This window comes from Hyla sarda, unplaced genomic scaffold, assembly GCF_029499605.1.
Source record: "Hyla sarda isolate aHylSar1 unplaced genomic scaffold, aHylSar1.hap1 scaffold_1163, whole genome shotgun sequence".
Taxonomy (NCBI): Eukaryota; Metazoa; Chordata; class Amphibia; order Anura; family Hylidae; genus Hyla; species Hyla sarda.
Genome location: NW_026607785.1, coordinates 76,730 through 99,661, shown reverse-complemented (window position 1 = coordinate 99,661; position 22,932 = coordinate 76,730). Strand labels below are relative to the sequence as shown.

Sequence of the window (22,932 nt, the reverse complement as noted above, 5' to 3'; positions counted from 1 at the left end):
CATAGGGAGTGCACAGGTGAACACACTAATTAGAACCACTGCGCCAATCAGTGGCGCAGTGGCCCTTTAAATCGCAGAGACCCGGCGCGCGCGCGCCCTAGGGAGCGGGGCCGCGCGCGCCGGGACAGGACCGACTGAGAGCGAGTCAGGTACGGGAGCCGGGGTGCGCATCGCGAGCGGGCGCCACCCGCATCGCGAATCGCATCCCGGCTGGGGGCGGTATCGCAGCGCATCCCGGTCAGTAGATCTGACCGGAGCGCTGCAGTAGCGAGGATGTTGCGAGCGCTCCGGGGAGGAGCGGGGACCCGGAGCGCTCGGCGTAACACCAGTCAGTATATGACATCACCAGGCCTTATATAATCCCACCCTGTCAGTATATGACATTACCAGGCCTTATATAATCCCACCCTGTCAGTATATGACATCACCAGGCCTTATATAACTCCACCCTCTAACTATATGACATCACCAGGCCTTATATAATCCCACCCTGTCAGTATATGACATCACCAGGCCTTATATAATCCCACCCTGTCAGTATATGACATCACCAGGCCTTATATAATCCCACCCAGTCAGTATATGACATCACCAGGCCTTATATAATCCCACCCAGTCAGTATATGACATCACCAGGCCTTATATAATCCCACCCTGTCAGTATATGACATCACCAGGCTTTATATAATCCCACCCTGTCAGTATATGACATCACCAGGCTTTATATAATCCCACCCAGTCAGTATATGACATCACCAGGCTTTATATAATCCCACCCAGTCAGTATATGACATCACCAGGCTTTATATAATCCCACCCAGTCAGTATATGACATCACCAGGCCTTATATAATCCCACCCAGTCAGTATATGACATCACCAGGCATTATATACTCCCGCCCTCTTTGTATGTGACCCCTCTAGCGTATGACATCACCGGGCTTCATCATCAGTCATCAGACCGGAAGGATCTCCTCACCCCAATAATAGTGATAGAACACGATATATTCTTATTTATTCTTCACAATATGGCGGAGCGTCAGTCATCAGACTTATAGACATATAGATCTCCTCTCCTCTGTGTATATAGATCTCCTCTCCTCTGTATGTATATATATATATATATATATATATATATATATAGATCTCCTCTCCTCTGTGTATATATATATATATATATATATATATATATATATATATAGATCTCCTCTCCTCTGTATATATATATATATATATATATATATATATATATATATAGATCTCCTCTCCTCTGTATATATATATATATATAGATCTCCTCTCCTCTGTGTATATATATATATATATAGATCTCCTCTCCTCTGTATATATATATATATATATATATATATATATATATAGATCTCCTCTCCTCTGTGTATATATATATATATATATATATATATATATATATATATATATAGATCTCCTCTCCTCTGTATATATATATATATATATATAGATCTCCTCTCCTCTGTATATATATATATATATATATATATATATATATATATATAGATCTCCTCTCCTCTGTATATATATATATATATATTTGTGCTTGGGGCTACAAATAGCGAGCCTACCTACTTAATACTAACTCAACTATGGCTAGGCAGTCTGAACTGTGCCATATACTGCCGCGTAAGGGTACACCTTGTAAAATAAGAGGGCAAAACTCAAACCAAACAGGCAACTCAGAAATCAAAACAAGCTTTATTAGTAATTACAACACAAGCGATTCAAAAGCACACTGCATCTCCAATTTGGGGTTTGGAACATAACGTATGTACGCACTGGACTTCCAGCGACCTAACTTCCTGATAACATGAGCAGGAACACCATGACGAGAGGCAGACGCGGCTGCCTCTATGCGTAGAGAATGACCGGAAATGACCGAAGCATCATGGCCTAAGGACTTAACTAAAACACGTAAATAACGAACAAAACTGAGGAAGTAAGAGCAATGTTATTAAACAACAACAAAGGACATTCTGGACTGTCATGAACACGAAGAGCAAGTAACGAGTTAAAGACCAGGACCGGACACCATTTGTGAGAGGTTTTAAAATATTTGACGTGCACCTTCTGACCGGGAAGTGATGTCTTAGTGTCGTTCAGAACGAGAGTGAAATGATCCGTGGCTCGCTGCAATTGTCCCAACTTGAGAAATGGAGCGGTACTAGTTCTACTCGTGAACTCGCCCGGCCTCAGAAAGCCATAGAAACCTAAGAAGAGGGGCTGCTTTTAGCGTTAAACTATTACCTAGACCAAACGGGGAGTGATCCAGGGCATCTGCCAGCTCCCTAAACAGCGACCCCGAGATGGGCTGCCGGCCTGGAGGCTTTGGTACTCTACTTTTGGCAACCCCCTTAAGGGCAGCCTTAATTGCATGCAAAGTAAACAATGATGCCCGATCCGGGAACTTCAAAGTAACAAAGTGTTGTATGCCTGCTAAATAAATCTTTATGGTGTTATATGCTAGCCGTAAGGAGGAGTGGCAAAACCCTATAAAGGCTAAAATAAAAGATACTGAAAGGACATCGTCATGCGGGTGAGACTGACAGAACTTAGTAAACAGATTAAAGGCCGTACGGTAAACATTCTGAGTGTTACGGGAAAGTGAACTATTAATCAAGTCCTGACCTACAGACAAATAGGCATTTAGTTCAAAATCAAATCGTGGAACGCTGGAACCATGCATTCTGATGGATCGGCCTCCGGCATTACCTGGAAGAAAAGTGCAAAATTGAGCCTAGACAGTGCATCAGCAGCCATGTTCCTAACACCATCTATATGAGCACTAGAAAAGTGAAAATTATGTAACAATGATAACCATACCAGTTTACGCATCAAAGACATGACCTGTGGGGACGAGGATCTACCTTTAAGCAGAATATACACCGTAGCTTCATTATCGGAAACAAACAGTACTGACTTCCTAAACCATAGGTGACCCCACACACTGGCAGCTGCAACTATAGGGTACAACTCAAACAATGCTGAGGACCTGCTAAAACCCGGAGACTGAAATACCTCAATTGGCCAAGCACTGGCCAACCAATGATTCTCCCAAATAGCTGCAAAACCCACTGAGGAGGAAGCATCGGAAAAAACTAAAGGAGAAGCATTATCGATACCAGGGGTGAAAAATGATACCCCATTCCAGTTAGTCAAAAACGTATGCCACATAGCAAAAAACGAAGTTTATTACTGAATTTCCCAGCCACCAACCCCAATGGGCTTACTCTCCAAACGTCAAAGGGGGGCTTATCAAACAGACCAATAACAAAACCCTTGTCTATTTCAGCTTGTATCAGGGTATCAACAGCCCTAGGGTCCCTTAGAGCAGAACGTAAATTGTCACACTCATACGTAGCAGAGGGTAAAGTAATGAAACCTGTGTTGAAACCTGACTGGAATCCATTAATCAAAAACTGAACAAAACACCTATCTGGATGATCAGCAAGAAAATGTTCTAAACACAACACATCTATCACTGCTAGTCATGCTTTCGACTTCTGTGGACAACTGGCCTTAGGATGGGCCCTGAAACAGAATGCACAGACATGTAAAAGTCTACACTGGTTATAATTGCAAGACCCAAAATTGAAATTATTGCAAATTTGAGATTTACCAAGATACTTGATGGGCCTACCTAACTTGTCAATCAAGCCCGGGAGTTTCTGATTCCTAGGCTGAAATGTGGGTGAAGACGTGCCGGGATTTACCTCGGATGGGGAATTAACAGTATTGCACCATTCAGTGGTATGGGCGATGGACTGACACCGAGAGCAAACGGGGGCTTTAAGACCTGCAAAATGATTGCAGACAATCTCGGTGTCAACCAACGCCCAATTAACTGTATAGTTGTACTGCACTAGAGCTGCCGCCGCCTTAGCTGAAAATGATTTATGATAATCATAAAACGTGAACCCACCATATTTATGAGCTAACTCTGTGACTTTGTACAGATACATGTCAAGCTCTTCACGTCTTTCTGGCTTGACTGAGCATAAAATGTCACGATAAATGGCGAACGCCATACTGAATTCAGCTAGTGTAAGCTTGCGACTTAACCTTACATCTTTTGCTTTCAGAATAACCGACACCTCACCGCAAGCAATAGTCTTGTTCTCGGAAACATCATGAGATGCAATAAGCAAGGAAGCGAGATTAACATCCTTACCATCAAGAATGTCCTTCTTCAGATTAGTCGGGATAAAATGAGCTGGCGCGACATTTGGCACGAGCATATTAAGTCCAACCGGTAATACTGAAGCCTGCGGGGTAGCAGAAACCTGAGGGGGATCGGAAGTGGGTGGAACGGCCGAAGTCGAACCCACCACTGGGGCCGGAGCGGGAGCCTCCGAACTCTTACACTCCAAGGTATCAACTCTAGAGCACAGCGAGTTAATTAACGTATGCAACTGCAAGATGGACGTATTGAGTGTCTGCATGGACACTTCTTCACTGCTAAGGCCTGCTTGATCACAGGGTCCCGAGTGTTCAGAGACCAATAAGCGATAAAGTTCCGCCTTGCGGGCAGTAGCAGGGAACGGGATGCCTTTGCGGACGAGTTCAGCCTAGTTCAGTTCAGGAATGGTCCAGTTACGAAGAGATGGGACGCTACCCAGATCCGATGTTCTAGCGACATTGTCCAGAACAGAAGCTGCATCTTCAATGTCTGATGCGTGAGACATTTCTGAAAATTAGATATACAACAATCAAATCCTGACCCAAGGAACAAACCAAAAACGAAATACACCTGTCAGAGCAAGACTAACCCGGAAACCAAAACCACTGCCACCACAGAATCAGACTAGAAAGTGAAGAGTACCGAGTGGTGACTAAACACATGCTAACAGCGTGACACGTAAAGTTACTCGTGACTAACGAACCCCTTGGCCCAAAGACGTGATGAGCAGGGGATAAAGAGTACACCCAAGGACGTGATGGGTAACGAACTAAGACATGAATACCTGGGCTTCCTGAAGCCTAAAACAGACCGCACCTTGACAACTGGGTTATGACGGTCAATCTCGACACGAACAGGCGCTGGAACAACGTAGAAGCTGAAGCAAGGCGAGACCACCAGGATGAACACTGCGAGCCAAAGGAGAACCGTATGAAGAGAATGTTTACTATAACTAACCCAAAAAATGAACTGCACATACCTGTACCGAGGGTGGTAAGCCAACACGAAGTTCATGACAGCAGACGTTTAAGCCACAAGAGCGTGCGTGGACAACTGCTGAATAAACACACAGGCATATAACTTAACAACACACAGGCTAAGGCAGATCCACACGAGGACCCAAAGACGAGTTGAGTCGGTGGAAAGGACACGAACCGAGCCCCAAAGGGCGAGTTGGGGGAAGAAAAAACAACTTGCAAGAACATAAAACTTTAAATTAACACCTATATACATATATGCAAAATTCCAAATATACTCTTTTATCTCTTTTTACCTAAAAGCGACTGGGCCGAGGACAGCGAAGTAGCGTAAAGATGAACTTCGAGCCTAGACAGCCACACAGCGTTACTGAGCTAGTAAGGCGATAGTCTAATGCAGGAGGTAGATATCTTGCGAATAAACTGAAAATAGGAAAACCAACGTAAATACACCGCTTGACCGAAAATGAGAAACGATTGTAAGGTACAATACTACGTAAGGGCGAGGAGAAAAACTAAAATGTAAAAACAAGAATAATGTCAAAGGTAAACCCACCACATAACTGAATAGGTACAGGTGTGGATCAACACCTACAAGGCGCTTAGTGAGGCTATGACGAAGAATTTAGCTAGTAACATGACAAAAACACTTAACCAGGTAAAAGAGTAACCATAGGAGCACAGGAACAACAGAACAGCAGCGCACATTGAAGACCATGCTACAAGCCAGGCAAACTAATTTAGGAACAACCGCCTTATTCACTACCACAACAAGTTAGAGTAAAACGGTACCAAACAACGAGCAAAGTAAATAACTACGACTAGCAATAAATATCATGAAGCAATAAATACCATGAAGACAGAGGCGAAACAGCGGAAGGCAAATCGACCATGTGAGAACAGAATTATAGTACCAGACAATAGCGGAGCATATAGTGGCAGTGTATCAGCAGCGTATGCAGAAGGAATGTGAGTTTGATTGAATATATATATATATATATATTTTTTTTTTTTTTTTTTTTAAAACAACAACTAACGAACTAACAGACTCATGAGTTAAAACATGACTAATACGGACCAATGTATACGGCCGAAGTGTAGATACGAGAAGCAACAGTGTAAAATACATGGAATATGAAACAGATTAGGTATATGAGAAGCAACTGCGGAACAAACGCGTCAACCAGTGAAATACACAGCGGGGACATCTGTGACACATTAACGAAGCGTCCTGACCAGTAGACAACGAGTACTGACACTAAGACTAACACCTGGAACTACAAGACTACAATACCTACAGTATATAAACAAGCACCCAGCATGCAGAGAACTGGCTGCCGGCTGGGACTGGAGACCGAATAAGAAAGCCGGCATGCGTAAGGCAGCGGAACGGGACGGGAGAATACCGCGGAGCTCTGAAGGACATATGCTCCGAAAGGTAACTCCCGCTGTCACCTCCCCCAGCCAGCACCAAACATCTGAAAAGAAACCCCCCGACATGCAGAGCCGGGCAGCCGGAAGCGCACAACGTTGCTCAGCAGCCCGCTACAGCTGCTGAACAACAACACCAACATGCGAAAGGCAGGGCACGGGGGATAACCGCAGGGCTCATACAAGACACGAGCCCCCAGACTCCTGCAGTCACCCCCCGGACCTGCTCCGCCGTCGCCCCCTACCTAGCGTCTGAACTAACCTGAAATGACGTGCACAGCAGAGCACAGGAACGAACACGAGGCTGGAGAGACTTCCCACGGCGTCTGACGTCACGGACTCCAAACAACGCGAGAGCCGCGGCGCACTGAACACACAGGGAGCCGCGGCTTTTAAGCGCAAGTACCGCCCCTCCCACAAACACAGGTTAAGTGACTCAGTCAATTAACCTTCGCACATATAGATCTCCTCTCCTCTGTGTATATATATATATATATATATATATAGATCTCCTCTCCTCTGTGTATATATATATATATATATATATAGATCTCCTCTCCTCTGTATATATATATATATATATATATATATATATATAGATAGATCTCCTCTCCTCTGTATATATATATATATATATATATATATATATATATATATATATATATAGATCTCCTCTCCTCTGTATATATATATATATATATATATATATAGAGATCTCCTCTCCTCTGTGTATATATACATAGATCTCCTCTCCTCTGTATATATATATATAGATCTCCTCTCCTCTGTATATATATATATAGATCTCCTCTCCTCTGTATATATATATATATAGATCTCCTCTCCTCTGTATATATATATATATATATATATAGATCTCCTCTCCTCTGTATATATATATATATATATAGATCTCCTCTCCTCTGTATATATATATATATATATATATATATATTATATAGATCTCCTCTCCTCTGTATATATATATTGCAGTAACACAGGTTTTGCTATACACATGTTTATTCCCTTCGTGTATATATATATATATATATAGATCTCCTCTCCTCTGTATATATATATAGATCTCCTCTCCTCTGTATATATATATATATATATATATATATATATAGATCTCCTCTCCTCTGTATATATATTATATAGATCTCCTCTCCTCTGTATATATATATATATATATATATATATATAGAGAGAGATCTCCTCTCCTCTGTGTGTATATATATATATATATATATATATATATATATATATATATAGATCTCCTCTCCTCTGTATATATATATATATATATATATATATATATATATTGCAGTAACACAGGTTTTGCTATACACATGTTTATTCCCTTTGTGTGTATTGGAACTAAACCAAAAAAGGAGGAAAAAAAAGCAAATTGGACATAATGTCCCCAAACTCCAAAAATGGTCCGGACACAATTATTGGCCCCTTTCAAGATGTGTCTGTGTGTCACACTAAGCATGGACAACAGAAAGAGGAGAAGAGAACTGTCTGAGGACTTGGGAACCAAAATTGTGGAAAAATATCAACAAAGGTTACAAGTCCATCTCCAGAGATCTATATTTGTCTTTGTCCACAGTGCGCAACATTATCAAGAAGTTTACACCCCATGGCATGTCAACGCAGGATAGTCCGGATGGTGGATAAGCAGCCCCAAACAAGTTCCAAAGATATTCAAGCCGTCCTGCAGGCTCAGCCAGCATAAGTGTCAGCGCAAACTATCCGTCGACATTGAAATGAAACGCTATGGAGGAGACCCTGGAGGACCCCACTATGGAGGAGACCCAGGAGGACCCCACTATGGAGGAGACCCAGGAGGACCCCACTATGGAGGAGACCCAGGAGGGCCCCACTATGGAGGAGACCCAGGAGGACCCCACTATGGAGGAGACCCAGGAGGACCCCATTATGGAGGAGATCCAGGAGGACCCCACTATGGAGGAGACCCAGGAGGACCCCACTATGGAGGAGACCCAGGAGGACCCCACTATGGAGGAGATCCAGGAGGACCCCACTATGGAGGAGACCCAGGAGGACCCCACTATGGAGGAGATTCAGGAGGACCCCACTATGGAGGAGACCCAGGAGGACCCCCACTATGGAGGAGACCCAGGAGGACCCCCACTATGGAGGAGACCCAGGAGGACCCCCACTATGGAGGAGACCCAGGAGGACCCCACTATGGAGGAGACCCAGGAGGACCCCACTATGGAGGAGACCCAGGTGGACCCCACTATGGAGGAGACCCAGGAGGACCCCACTATGGAGGAGACCCAGGAGGACCCCACTATGGAGGAGACCCAGGAGGACCCCACTGCTGACACAGACATAAAAAAGCAAGACTACATTTTACCAAAATTAACTTGAGTAACCAAAATCCTTCTGGGAAAATGTCTTGTGGACAGATGAGACCAAGATAGAGCTTTTTGGTAAATCCCATCATTCTACTGTTTACCGAAAACGTAATGAGGCCTACAAAGAAAAGAGCACAGGACCTACAGTAGGAGGGAAGAAAACGAAGGAAAATGTGGGGCGCTCTCCCCAGGAGTTGTGCGATGAGTGAGGCATGACGCTGTCGTGGTATGTGGTGGGCTGTTACAGCTTGGTGCCCCCTTGTCCCCAAGAAGGAGTCACGGAAAAGAAAATGAAGGGGTTCTGTCTTCCAAGTGCTACTGTGTAAATACGTCAGGATGCCAATGGATACACAGGATTCTTTTGTTTTATTCATTCAAAACGAAGGTGAAAAAAAGGGGAGCACATACCAGGAATGTAGAATGCTGTAATGGCGTTTGTCATCTACGGTGCAGGGTGGACGTACACAGAGGGAACTACAGGCAGCGGTCCGTGTCACGCTGATCCGCGCTTCATCAGGCCCCACGTACCGGACTAGAGGGAGTGTTTTATACATCACAGAGGAACACATAGAAGACGTGTACATGGAGCGGGAAGGACACAACAAACAAAAGGCGAATGAACAAATACAAAAGTCATGATAAACACCAAACATCTAGTTTGCAACATAATAACTTACTATATGAAAACTCCCATTTCGTTATATTGGTTGAGGCCCAAAGGCCCCGTTACATTGGTACGAAGAATCCATCTGGATTCCTGTAGTAATAGACGTTGATGCCATTTCAGGATCGTTCAATTCTCTCCAGAACCAGAAATGTTAAAGGTTTTGGATTATTATCATGTTCTGAACATATATGCTGGAGAAATCTGGTACAACCCTTTTTCGTTGTTCTCGGATTCTATGGTATAAGGGTCTTTTCGTTTTCCCACATGGACACGTGAGGGCGTATACCACATAGGGGGTTCTAATGTAACCACAGTACCTCCTAGATTCATTTCATTTTGCTTTGAATTGAAATCACATTGGGGGGGGGGGGGGTATTTATCAAAGGATTTATGTGTTTTTTTTTCACGTAACTTTGGCGCAATACTTTGGCGCAGTGTCTTTTTGCGCCAAAGTTTGGCGCATCTTCTCCACTGTCATTTTTACAACTTTCTCAAAATCACACGGTCCTGTGTGTGATTTTAACTTTAGTCAGTAATTCATCATTTGCGCCAATCGATCTTTGGCGCAGTTTTGGCGCAAATCCCCTCCAAGCAATGTCAGAAAATGTAAAGTCGTCAAAATACATAAAAAACGTTATTTTTTTGTGAAAGCAGCGACGCCTCCGGGGCTGCGCAATACTATCCTGCGCCATAGTTGTCTCTGAGGAACCTTCACCCTCCGTTGAGCCGGCATTGGACATGGCCGCACAGGTTCAGGAAAGGTAAAGCACTAAAGCAGTGGTCTCCAACCTGCGGACCTCCAGATGTTGCAAAACTACAACTCCCAGCATGCCCGGACAGCCGTTGGCTGTCCGGGCATGCTGGGAATTGTAGTTTTGCAACATCTGGAGGTCCGCAGGTTGAAGACCACTGCACTAAAGTAACCAAAAAAAAAAAAAAACTACCCAAGTTTAAAATAAAATCCATTTCACACGGTGACTATAAACCCCACAAAAGAAAATCACTCATGTCGCTGATATACTGCAGGGGGGACCCCGAAATGGCTGCACAAGGGGTAAAATACGCGTCCTCTGTGGCGGTAAGTTCTGGGTAAAAGGCGCTGTGAACGGCTGATTTCAACATTTGAGCCAAAATTACTAACAACGTGCGCCAAATTATAAATTTGTCCCCGAAAACCAAAGTGAAAAAAAAACGGGTAAAAAGAAACGGTCAACAGGCGAAATTAATAAATACCCCCCATAGTGAACAATTTCCACATGTGAACACGCCCTTAGGTTTTTGTATCGACAACTAGAGATGAGCGAACTTACAGTAAATTCGATTAGTCACGAACTTCTCGGCTCAGCAGTTGATGACTTATCCTGTATAAATTAGTTCAGCTTTCCGGTGCTCCGGTGGCTGGAAAAGGTGGATACAGTCCTAGGAAAGAGTCTGCAGCCACCGGAGCACCGGAAAGCTGAACTAATTTATACAGGATAAAGTCCTCAACTGCCGAGCCGAGAAGTTCGTGACGAATCGAATTTACTGTAAGTTCACTCATCTCTAGTTGTAACATTGGCCAATTTTTAAAAATGGCATTTTTGACAATGTTGTTAATAGGTGAATTTTTCAATGTGAAACCGTCCTAGTAAGTTTTTCTGATTACCGTAAATTGGCTATTACGAGGAATTCTATCTACTTTTTTTTACTGCTTTAGATATAACTTCAGGTGGATAATCCTCTATTAATTATCCGGTCTCCCAGTTCTTTGCCTTGTTTTTGGTAATACAATTGGGTCTGTATTTATGCGTTTTAGTCTGATTAACTGGAATGGTGTCGTTAACACTTTTTGGATGGGATAAATTATAATGTAGAATGGAATTTTTTGAGATGGGTTTTCTATATCCAGAGGTATAAATGTTGTTGTTTTTAATTTCAATTTTAGTATCCAAAAATGTGAGTGCTAAACCTCCAAGGTGAAAGGTAAACCACATATTCACTTTGTTATTGCTGTTGAGATGTCGACAAAAGATGCTAAATTTTCCTGGGAATCATCCCAAATGACAAAAATATCGTCGACAAATCTCAAAAGCAATTTAAACAAGAATTTAATAATGGGAATCGTACTAATAAAAGGAAGAATTACAAACAAAAACCCGAAAGCTGCATATAAAAGAAAGCGCAAACAGTCTGACCACTAAGTCAGACTCCAGCTTATCGGATGATCCAGTATCACCTTCCTCATTAAACATTGCCGGCCCTCTAGAAATAAGACCCGTCGGGAGGGCCGAAGGGATCTGCAGCCGCAAAAAAGAATTATTCGTGCGCCTTCCTCAGGTCCATAACAATAATTTAGCGGTGTCCTGCTCGTGGGTTCCTGTGTATAGTTACAAAATTATTGTTGTGGACCTGAGGAAGGCGTGAGAACACGCAAAACGCGTTGTCCAGTTGTACCTTTTACGTACGAATATAATAAAAAAAATCCTGTGTATCCATTGGCATCCTGACTTATTTACACAGGAGCGCTTGGGAGGCAGAAACCCTGCATTTTCTGTGCTTCTATTCCCTTCAGTACCTACAGTGACATATGGTGGAGGTCAGTGATGTTTTGGGTTGTTTTGCTGCCTCTGGCACTGGGGGCCTTGAATGTGTACAAGACATCATGAAATCTGAGGATTACCAATGGATTTTGGGTCGCACTGTACAGCCCAGTGTCAGAAAGCTGGGTTTGTGTCCGAGATCTTGGGTCTTCCAGCAGGATAATGACCCCAAACATACGTCAAAAAGCCCCAGAAATGGACGACAACAAAGGAGAGTTCTGAAGTGTCAGCAATGAGTCCAGATCTAAATCTTATTATTGGGGTGAGAAGATCTTTTAATAGATCTTTCCTGTCTGCTGATTGATGCACCTTGATATTGCGGTGGAAAAAAATCTGGGGTCACCCGAGTATAAATCATCCGTCCAGTGAGAGGAGACAGCAGTGTAAAACATGGAGGGTGTTTCCTTTCGCTTTGTCATTGTGACGCTGGACCGTTTCCTCCCCTGCGTTAGTGTAATGCCTTATGTCACCTGTGGGGCACTGTAGTAAATTAGACACGTAATCACTGGAGATCCAGGTCAATCCTGATCAGCTGATCATCCGGGACTTCTAGCCAGGAAGGACAATAGATATTGCTATGGCAACCAGGATGAACTCATCCATTCTTTACCCTGCTGGCTGAATCCAGTAATGAATTTGGGGATTGTGGGTAATAATGATTTTTTTCTCCAGTTTCTACAGTTCACGGGCGGTTCTGATCTGCATGGGCATCACGGCCATCGTCACCATCGCTGTCACCATCTTCTGTTTCCAGACTAAGGTGAGACATGTTCCGGAGTCTGTACCCCCCACAGCCTCCGCGGTCTAGTAATCTCCTCCCGTATCTTATTCTTTTCTACTACGAGGGGACGTCCAGGTCGTGACCTAACACAGCGCCACATTTTATTGACAGGTGATGTGTTGTATTGCAGCTCAGTCCCATTAACTTCAATGGAGCTGCAGTACCTGAGACAACCTATGGACAGGGGTGGCACCGTTTACTGAAGAAGATAGCCATGTTTGTTGAATTCTGTACAATCCCTTTAAGGCGGCTGTATATGTGTCACCAATAATTATAGATAAACAATCAGCATCGGCGTTGGGGATAGATGGCGGCAGCCTGACTGGGTGAGGAGAGATGGCGGCTGCCTGACTGGGTCAGGAGAGATGACTGGGTGAGGAGAGATGGCAGCTGCCTGTCTGGGTGAGGAGAGATGGCCGCTGTCTGGGTGAGGAGAGATGGCCGCTGTCTGACTGGGTGAGGAGAGATGACCACTGCCTGTCTGGGTGAGGAGAGATGGCCGCTGCCTGTCTGGGTGAGGAGAGATGGCCGCTGTCTGGGTAAGGAGAGATGGCCACTGCCTGTCTGGGTGAGGAGAGATGGCCACTGCCTGTCTGGGTGAGGAGAGATGGCCGCTGCCTGTCTGGGTGAGGAGAGATGGCCACTGCCTGTCTGGGTGAGGAGAGATGGCCACTGCCTGTCTGGGTGAGGAGAGATGGCCGCTGCCTGTCTGGGTGAGGAGAGATGACTGGGTGAGGAGAGATGGCCGCTGTCTGACTGGGTGAGGAGAGATGACTGGGTGAGGAGAGATGGCCGCTGCCTGACTGGGTGAAAAGACATGGCCACTGCCTGTCTGGGTGAGGAGAGATGGCCGCTGCCTGTCTGGGTGAGGAGAGATGGCCACTGCCTGTCTGGGTGAGGAGAGATGGCCGCTGCCTGTCTGGGTGAGGAGAGATGACTGGGTGAGGAGAGATGGCCGCTGCCTGACTGGGTGAAAAGACATGGCCACTTCCTGTCTGGGTGAGGAGAGATGGCCACTGCCTGTCTGGGTGAGGAGAGATGGCCGCTGCCTGTCTGGGTGAGGAGAGATGACTGGGTGAGGAGAGATGACTGGGTGAGGAGAGATGGCGGCTGCCTGACTTGCTGAGGAGAGATGACTGGGTGAGGAGAGATGGTGGCTGTCTGACTGGGTGAGGAGAGATGGCGGCTGCCTGACTTGCTGAGGAGAGATGGCGGCTGCCTGACTTGCTGAGGAGAGATGGCGGTTGCCTGACTTGCTGAGGAGAGATGGCGGCTGCCTGACTTGCTGAGGAGAGATGGCGGCTGCCTGACTTGCTGAGGAGAGATGGCGGCTGCCTGACTTGCTGAGGAGAGATGGCGGCTGCCTGACTTGCTGAGGAGAGATGGCGGCTGCCTGACTTGCTGAGGAGAGATGGCGGCTGCCTGACTTGCTGAGGAGAGATGACTGGGTGAGGAGAGATGGCGGCTGTCTGACTGGGTGAGGAGAGATGGCGGCTGTCTGACTGGGTGAGGAGAGATGACTGGGTGAGGAGAGATGGCGGCTGTCTGACTGGGTGAGGAGAGATGGCGGCTGTCTGACTGGGTGAGGAGAGATGACTGGGTGAGGAGAGATGGCGGCTGTCTGACTGGGTGAGGAGAGATTGCGGCTGTCTGACTGGGTGAGGATAAAGGCCGCTATCGTTTAGAGCTTTAGGAAAGTTCAGGGAATGGTGTCTGGTTTGTCATGTGACTGGCTCTTCTTCTCCTGATAGGTGGACTTCACCTCTTGCGCCGGATTGTTCTCCGTGCTGGGAATCGTCCTCTTCATCACCGGCATCGTCACCGCCATCGTCCTGGCATTTAAATATGTGAGTATGAAAACATATAGAAATGAGAGATTGTGACTAGAGATGAGCGAACTTACAGTAAATTCGATTTGTCACGAACTTCTCGGCTCGGCAGTTGATGACTTTTCCTGCGTAAATGAGTTCAGCTTTCTGGTGCTCCGGTGGCTGGAAAAGGTGGATACAGTCCTAGGAAAGAGTCTCCAGCCACCGGAGCACCTGAAAGCTGAACTCATTTACGCAGGAAAAGTCATCAACTGCTGAGCCGAAAAGTTCGTGACAAATCGAATTTACTGTAAGTTCGCTCATCTCTAATTGTGACTATGGTGCAGAACATAAGGGGGCAGGGCCACTCATCCCTGTGACCTGCGAGTGGCTGATCCTGCTGATCGCCCCCTGATCCTGCCGATCGCACCTGATCCTGCTGATTGCACCTGATCCTGCCGATCGCACCTGATCCTGCCGATCGCACCTGACCCTGCCGATCGCACCTGACCCTGCCGATCGCACCTGACCCTGCCGATCGCACCTGACCCTGCCGATCGCACCTGACCCTGCCGATCGCACCTGATCCTGCCGATCGCACCTGATCCTGCCGATCGCACCTGATCCTGCCGATCGCACCTGATCCTGACGCCGTATTCTGCTGTGTATTTTCCTACCAATTAAAGTCAATGGGACAAACTGCGCAGCAGAATATGACGCTGCCTTAAATGTGTCTTTAATGAAGAGGTGAAGTCCGGAACGTTCTAGCGGTGCCTGCGCTGACTCTGATCCCCTCCCCCGCCGCCTCCATTACTAATAGATGTGAATTGTTAAACCTGCGATGACCGCCCCTTATATGTCAGGTGATCGCCAGGCCGTTGTAATACCTCCATGTTATCGGGTGGGAAGAGCTGATGTTTTGTTTCTGTGTCTCTGGCAGATATATTGGCTTCACATGCTGTACGCCGCCATCGGGGCCATTGTCTTTACTCTGGTAAGTATTATTGTGACCCGATACTTATCATGGGTCTATTGTATACTGTACAGTGATGTATACATCATTATATACTGTACAGTGATGTATACATCATTATATTCCTGTACGGTGACGTATACTCCATTATATAGCGTACGGTGACGTATACTCCATTATATAGCGTACGGTGACATATACTCCATTATATACCGTACGGTGACGTATTCTCCATTCTATACCGTACGGTGACGTATTCTCCATTCTATACCGTACGGTGACATACACCATTCTATACCGTACGGTGACGTATTCTCCATTATATACCGTACGGTGACGTATACACCATTCTATACCGTACGATGACGTATACTCCATTATAGACCGTACGGTGACGTATACACCGTTCTATACCGTACGGTGATGTATACACCATTCTATACCGTACGGTGACGTATACACCATTCTATACCGAACTGTGACGAATACACCTTTCTATACCGTACGGTGACATATTCTTCATTATATACCGTACGGTGATGTATACACCATTCTATACGGTACGGTGACTTACACACCATTCTATACCGTGCGGTGACGTATTCTCCATTCTATACCGTACTGTGACGTATTCTCCATTATATACCGTACGGTGATGTATACACCATTCTATACCGTACGGTGACGTATACACCATTCTATACGGTATGGTGACTTACACACCATTCTATACCGTACGGTGATGTATTCTCCATTCTATACCGTACTGTGACGTATTCTCCAATCTATACCGTACTGTGACGTATTCTCCATTCTATACCGTACGGTGACTTATACACCATTCTATACCGTACGGTGACGTATACACCATTCTATACCGTACGGTGACGTATACACCATTCTATACCGTACGGTGACGTATACACCATTCTTTACCGTACGGTGACGTATACACCATTCTATACCGTACGGTGACGTATTCTCCACTCTATACCGTACGGTGATGTATGCTCCATTCTATACCGTACGGTGACGTATTCTCCACTCTATACCGTACGGTGATGTATGCTCCATTCTATACCGTACGGTGACGTATGCTCCATTCTATACCGTACGGTGACGTATACACCATTCTATTCCGTACGGTGACGTATACACCATTCTATACCGTACGGTGATGTATGCTCCATTCTATACCGTACGGTGACGTATACACCATTATATACCGTAAGGTCATGTATACACCATTCTATACCGTACGGTGACGTATTCTCCACTCTATACCGTACGGTGACGTATTCTCCACGCTATACCGTACGGTGACGTATGCTCCATTCTATACCGTACGGTGACGTATACACCATTATATACCGTAAGGTGACGTATACTCCATTATATACCGTACGGTGACGTATACTCCATTATATACCGTACGGTGACGTATACTCCATTCTATACCGTACGTGACGTATACACCATTCTATACCGTACGTGACGTATACACCATTCTATACCGTGCGTGACGTATACACCATTCTATACCGTGCGTGACGTATACACCATTCTATACCGTGCGTGACGTATACACCATTCTATACCGTACGTGACGTATACACCATTCTATACCGTGCGTGACGTATACACCATTCTATACCGTGCGTGACGTATACACCATTCTATACCGTGCGTGACGTATACACCATTCTATACCGTAAGGTGACGTATACACCATTCTATACCGTGCGTGACGTATACACCATTCTATACCGTGCGTGACGTATACACCATTCTATACCGTGCGTGACGTATACACCATTCTATACCGTGCGTGACGTATACACCATTCTATACCGTGCGTGACGTATACACCATTCTATACCGTGCGTGACGTATACACCATTCTATACCGTACGGTGACGTATACACCATTATATACCGTAAGGTGACGTATACTCCATTATATACCGTACGGTGACGTATACTCCATTATATACCGTACGGTGACGTATACTCCATTCTATACCGTACGTGACGTATACACCATTCTATACCGTAAGGTGACGTATACACCATTCTATACCGTAAGGTGACGTATACACCATTCTATACCGTAAGGTGACGTATACACCATTCTATACCGTAAGGTGACGTATACACCATTCTATACCGTACGGTGACGTATACACCATTCTATACCGTGCGTGACGTATACACCATTCTATACCGTGCGTGACGTATACACCATTCTATACCGTGCGTGACGTATACACCATTCTATACCGTGCGTGACGTATACACCATTCTATACCGTGCGTGACGTATACACCATTCTATACCGTACGTGACGTATACACCATTCTATACCGTGCGTGACGTATACACCATTCTATACCGTGCGTGACGTATACACCATTCTATACCGTGCGTGACGTATACACCATTCTATACCGTAAGGTGACGTATACACCATTCTATACCGTGCGTGACGTATACACCATTCTATACCGTGCGTGACGTATACACCATTCTATACCGTGCGTGACGTATACACCATTCTATACCGTGCGTGACGTATACACCATTCTATACCGTGCGTGACGTATACACCATTCTATACCGTGCGTGACGTATACACCATTCTATACCGTACGGTGACGTATACACCATTATATACCGTAAGGTGACGTATACTCCATTATATACCGTACGGTGACGTATACACCATTCTATACCGTAAGGTGACGTATACACCATTCTATACCGTAAGGTGACGTATACACCATTCTATACCGTAAGGTGACGTATACACCATTCTATACCGTACGGTGACGTATACACCATTCTATACCGTGCGTGACGTATACACCATTCTATACCGTGCGTGACGTATACACCATTCTATACCGTGCGTGACGTATACACCATTCTATACCGTGCGTGACGTATACACCATTCTATACCGTAAGGTGACGTATACACCATTCTATACCGTAAGGTGACGTATACACCATTCTATACCGTGCGTGACGTATACACCATTCTATACCGTGCGTGACGTATACACCATTCTATACCGTAAGGTGACGTATACACCATTCTATACCGTACGGTGACGTATACACCATTCTATACCGTGCGTGACGTATACACCATTCTATACCGTGCGTGACGTATACACCATTCTATACCGTGCGTGACGTATACACCATTCTATACCGTGCGTGACGTATACACCATTCTATACCGTGCGTGACGTATACACCATTCTATACCGTGCGTGACGTATACACCATTCTATACCGTGCGTGACGTATACACCATTCTATACCGTGCGTGACGTATACACCATTCTATACCGTGCGTGACGTATACACCATTCTATACCGTACGTGACGTATACACCATTCTATACCGTACGTGACGTATACACCATTCTATACCGTGCGTGACGTATACACCATTCTATACCGTGCGTGACGTATACACCATTCTATACCGTGCGTGACGTATACACCATTCTATACCGTGCGTGACGTATACCTTCCCTCTCTGGCAGTTTTTGGCGTATGACACTCAGCTGGTGATTGGGAATCGGAAGCAGACCATCAGTCCGGAGGAATACGTCTATGGCGCCATGAAGATCTACACGGACATCGTCTACATCTTCCTCAACCTGCTGCAGATTGTGGGGAGCAGAACGTAGACCACACCGCCCCCCCTCTCCCTGTTGGGGCATGCTGGGAGCCCCAGGTGACCCCTCCCAATTAGGGCTTATCTATGTAACCCCAGTGAGGGGATCGGGGGGCTTTATCATTTTTGGGTAAATCTTCCTTTTTTGAGCTTTTACACTTTTTATATATCCTGGTGCGTTGTGGAGTTTGGGAAATAGCGCCCCCTGTGGCAGCTCCTGATAGGTCATTGGTTATTCCTGTATATTCAGATATTTTATGTGCCATTTATCATGTATAATATAAAATTTGTTTATTCATGTACGTAGCGATATGTGAAATCAGCAGCCACGGCGCCCTCTATGGGGGACATGTGATATTTGCCGCTCCTCTATGGTGTTACTGGCCCTTTAAGGCCTGTCCTGTGACATCACAATCAGTGACTCTGCTGTCTGTTCGTCCACCCCCAGCGCAGCCTCTGGACACCGCACGACCCCGTCCAGTTTCCTACTGAACAGAATCAACTGTAGCGCAGATTTTTGCCGCATTTGTGCATTCTTTGCAGGTGAGCCCAGCCCAGCCTCTGGACACCACGTGACCCCACCCCCAGCGCAGCCTCTGGACACCACGCGACTCCGCCCCCAGCGCAGCCTCTGGACACCACGCCACTCCACCCCCAGCGCAGCCTCTGGACACCACGCGACCCCGCCCAGCCTCTGGACACCACGCGACCCCGCCCAGCCTCTGGACACCACGCGACCCCAGCGCAGCCTCTGGACACCACGTGACCCCACCCCCAGCGCAGCCTCTGGACACCACGCCACTCCACCCCCAGCGCAGCCTCTGGGCACCACGCGACCCCCGCCCAGCCTCTGGGCACCACGCGACCCCGCCCAGCCTCTGGACACCACGCGACCCCGCCCAGCCTCTGGACACCACGTGACCCCAGCGCAGCCTCTGGACACCACGCGACACCCACCCCCAGCGCAGCCTCTGGACACCACGCGACTCCGCCCCCAGCGCAGCCTCTGGACACCACGCGACTCCGCCCCCAGCGCAGCCTCTGGACACCACGCGACTCCGCCCCCAGCGCAGCCTCTGGACACCACGCGACCCCCAGCGCAGCCTCTGGACACCACGCGACCCCCAGCGCAGCCTCTGGACACCACGCGACCCCCAGCGCAGCCTCTGGACACCACGCGACCCCCAGCGCAGCCTCTGGACACCACGCGACCCCCAGCGCAGCCTCTGGACACCACGCGACCCCCAGCGCAGCCTCTGGACACCACGCGACCCCCAGCGCAGCCTCTGGACACCACGCGACCCCCAGCGCAGCCTCTGGACACCACGCGACCCCCAGCGCAGCCTCTGGACACCACGCGACCCCCAGCGCAGCCTCTGGACACCACGCGACCCCCAGCGCAGCCTCTGGACACCACGCGACCCCCAGCGCAGCCTCTGGACACCACGCGACCCCCAGCGCAGCCTCTGGACACCACGCGACCCCCAGCGCAGCCTCTGGACACCACGCGACCCCCAGCGCAGCCTCTGGACACCACGCGACCCCCAGCGCAGCCTCTGGACACCACGCGACCCCCAGCGCAGCCTCTGGACACCACGCGACCCCCAGCGCAGCCTCTGGACACCACGCGACCCCCAGCGCAGCCTCTGGACACCACGCGACCCCCAGCGCAGCCTCTGGACACCACGCGACCCCCAGCGCAGCCTCTGGACACCACGCGACCCCCAGCGCAGCCTCTGGACACCACGCGACCCCCAGCGCAGCCTCTGGACACCACGCGACCCCCAGCGCAGCCTCTGGACACCACGCGACCCCCAGCGCAGCCTCTGGACACCACGCGACCCCCAGCGCAGCCTCTGGACACCACGCGACCCCCAGCGCAGCCTCTGGACACCACGCGACCCCCAGCGCAGCCTCTGGACACCACGCGACCCCCAGCGCAGCCTCTGGACACCACGCGACCCCCAGCGCAGCCTCTGGACACCACGCGACCCCCAGCGCAGCCTCTGGACACCACGCGACCCCCAGCGCAGCCTCTGGACACCACGCGACCCCCAGCGCAGCCTCTGGACACCACGCGACCCCCAGCGCAGCCTCTGGACACCACGCGACCCCCAGCGCAGCCTCTGGACACCACGCGACCCCCAGCGCAGCCTCTGGACACCACGCGACCCCCAGCGCAGCCTCTGGACACCACGCGACCCCCAGCGCAGCCTCTGGACACCACGCGACCCCCAGCGCAGCCTCTGGACACCACGCGACCCCCAGCGCAGCCTCTGGACACCACGCGACCCCCAGCGCAGCCTCTGGACACCACGCGACCCCCAGCGCAGCCTCTGGACACCACGCGACCCCCAGCGCAGCCTCTGGACACCACGCGACCCCCAGCGCAGCCTCTGGACACCACGCGACCCCCAGCGCAGCCTCTGGACACCACGCGACCCCCAGCGCAGCCTCTGGACACCACGCGACCCCCAGCGCAGCCTCTGGACACCACGCGACCCCCAGCGCAGCCTCTGGACACCACGCGACCCCCAGCGCAGCCTCTGGACACCACGCGACCCCCAGCGCAGCCTCTGGACACCACGCGACCCCCAGCGCAGCCTCTGGACACCACGCGACCCCCAGCGCAGCCTCTGGACACCACGCGACCCCCAGCGCAGCCTCTGGACACCACGCGACCCCCAGCGCAGCCTCTGGACACCACGCGACCCCCAGCGCAGCCTCTGGACACCACGCGACCCCCAGCGCAGCCTCTGGACACCACGCGACCCCCAGCGCAGCCTCTGGACACCACGCGACCCCCAGCGCAGCCTCTGGACACCACGCGACCCCCAGCGCAGCCTCTGGACACCACGCGACCCCCAGCGCAGCCTCTGGACACCACGCGACCCCCAGCGCAGCCTCTGGACACCACGCGACCCCCAGCGCAGCCTCTGGACACCACGCGACCCCCAGCGCAGCCTCTGGACACCACGCGACCCCCAGCGCAGCCTCTGGACACCACGCGACCCCCAGCGCAGCCTCTGGACACCACGCGACCCCCAGCGCAGCCTCTGGACACCACGCGACCCCCAGCGCAGCCTCTGGACACCACGCGACCCCCAGCGCAGCCTCTGGACACCACGCGACCCCCAGCGCAGCCTCTGGACACCACGCGACCCCCAGCGCAGCCTCTGGACACCACGCGACCCCCAGCGCAGCCTCTGGACACCACGCGACCCCCAGCGCAGCCTCTGGACACCACGCGACCCCCAGCGCAGCCTCTGGACACCACGCGACCCCCAGCGCAGCCTCTGGACACCACGCGACCCCCAGCGCAGCCTCTGGACACCACGCGACCCCCAGCGCAGCCTCTGGACACCACGCGACCCCCAGCGCAGCCTCTGGACACCACGCGACCCCCAGCGCAGCCTCTGGACAC

General features: G+C 48.9%; 1 protein-coding gene across 1 annotated transcript in view; it reads left to right on the top strand.

The window, feature by feature from the left end:
- Window positions 1-19,794, top strand: part of TMBIM1 (transmembrane BAX inhibitor motif containing 1) — a 35,666-nt gene extending 15,872 nt beyond the window's left edge. The window contains exons 3-6 of the mRNA XM_056551705.1: window positions 12,929-13,016; window positions 14,789-14,884; window positions 15,786-15,839; window positions 19,375-19,794. Coding sequence (XP_056407680.1) covers window positions 12,929-13,016; window positions 14,789-14,884; window positions 15,786-15,839; window positions 19,375-19,521 — 385 coding nt within the window. The 3' untranslated portion in view covers window positions 19,522-19,794. The remainder of the gene's footprint in view (window positions 1-12,928; window positions 13,017-14,788; window positions 14,885-15,785; window positions 15,840-19,374) is intronic.
- The last annotated feature ends 3,138 nt before the right edge of the window (window positions 19,795-22,932 follow it).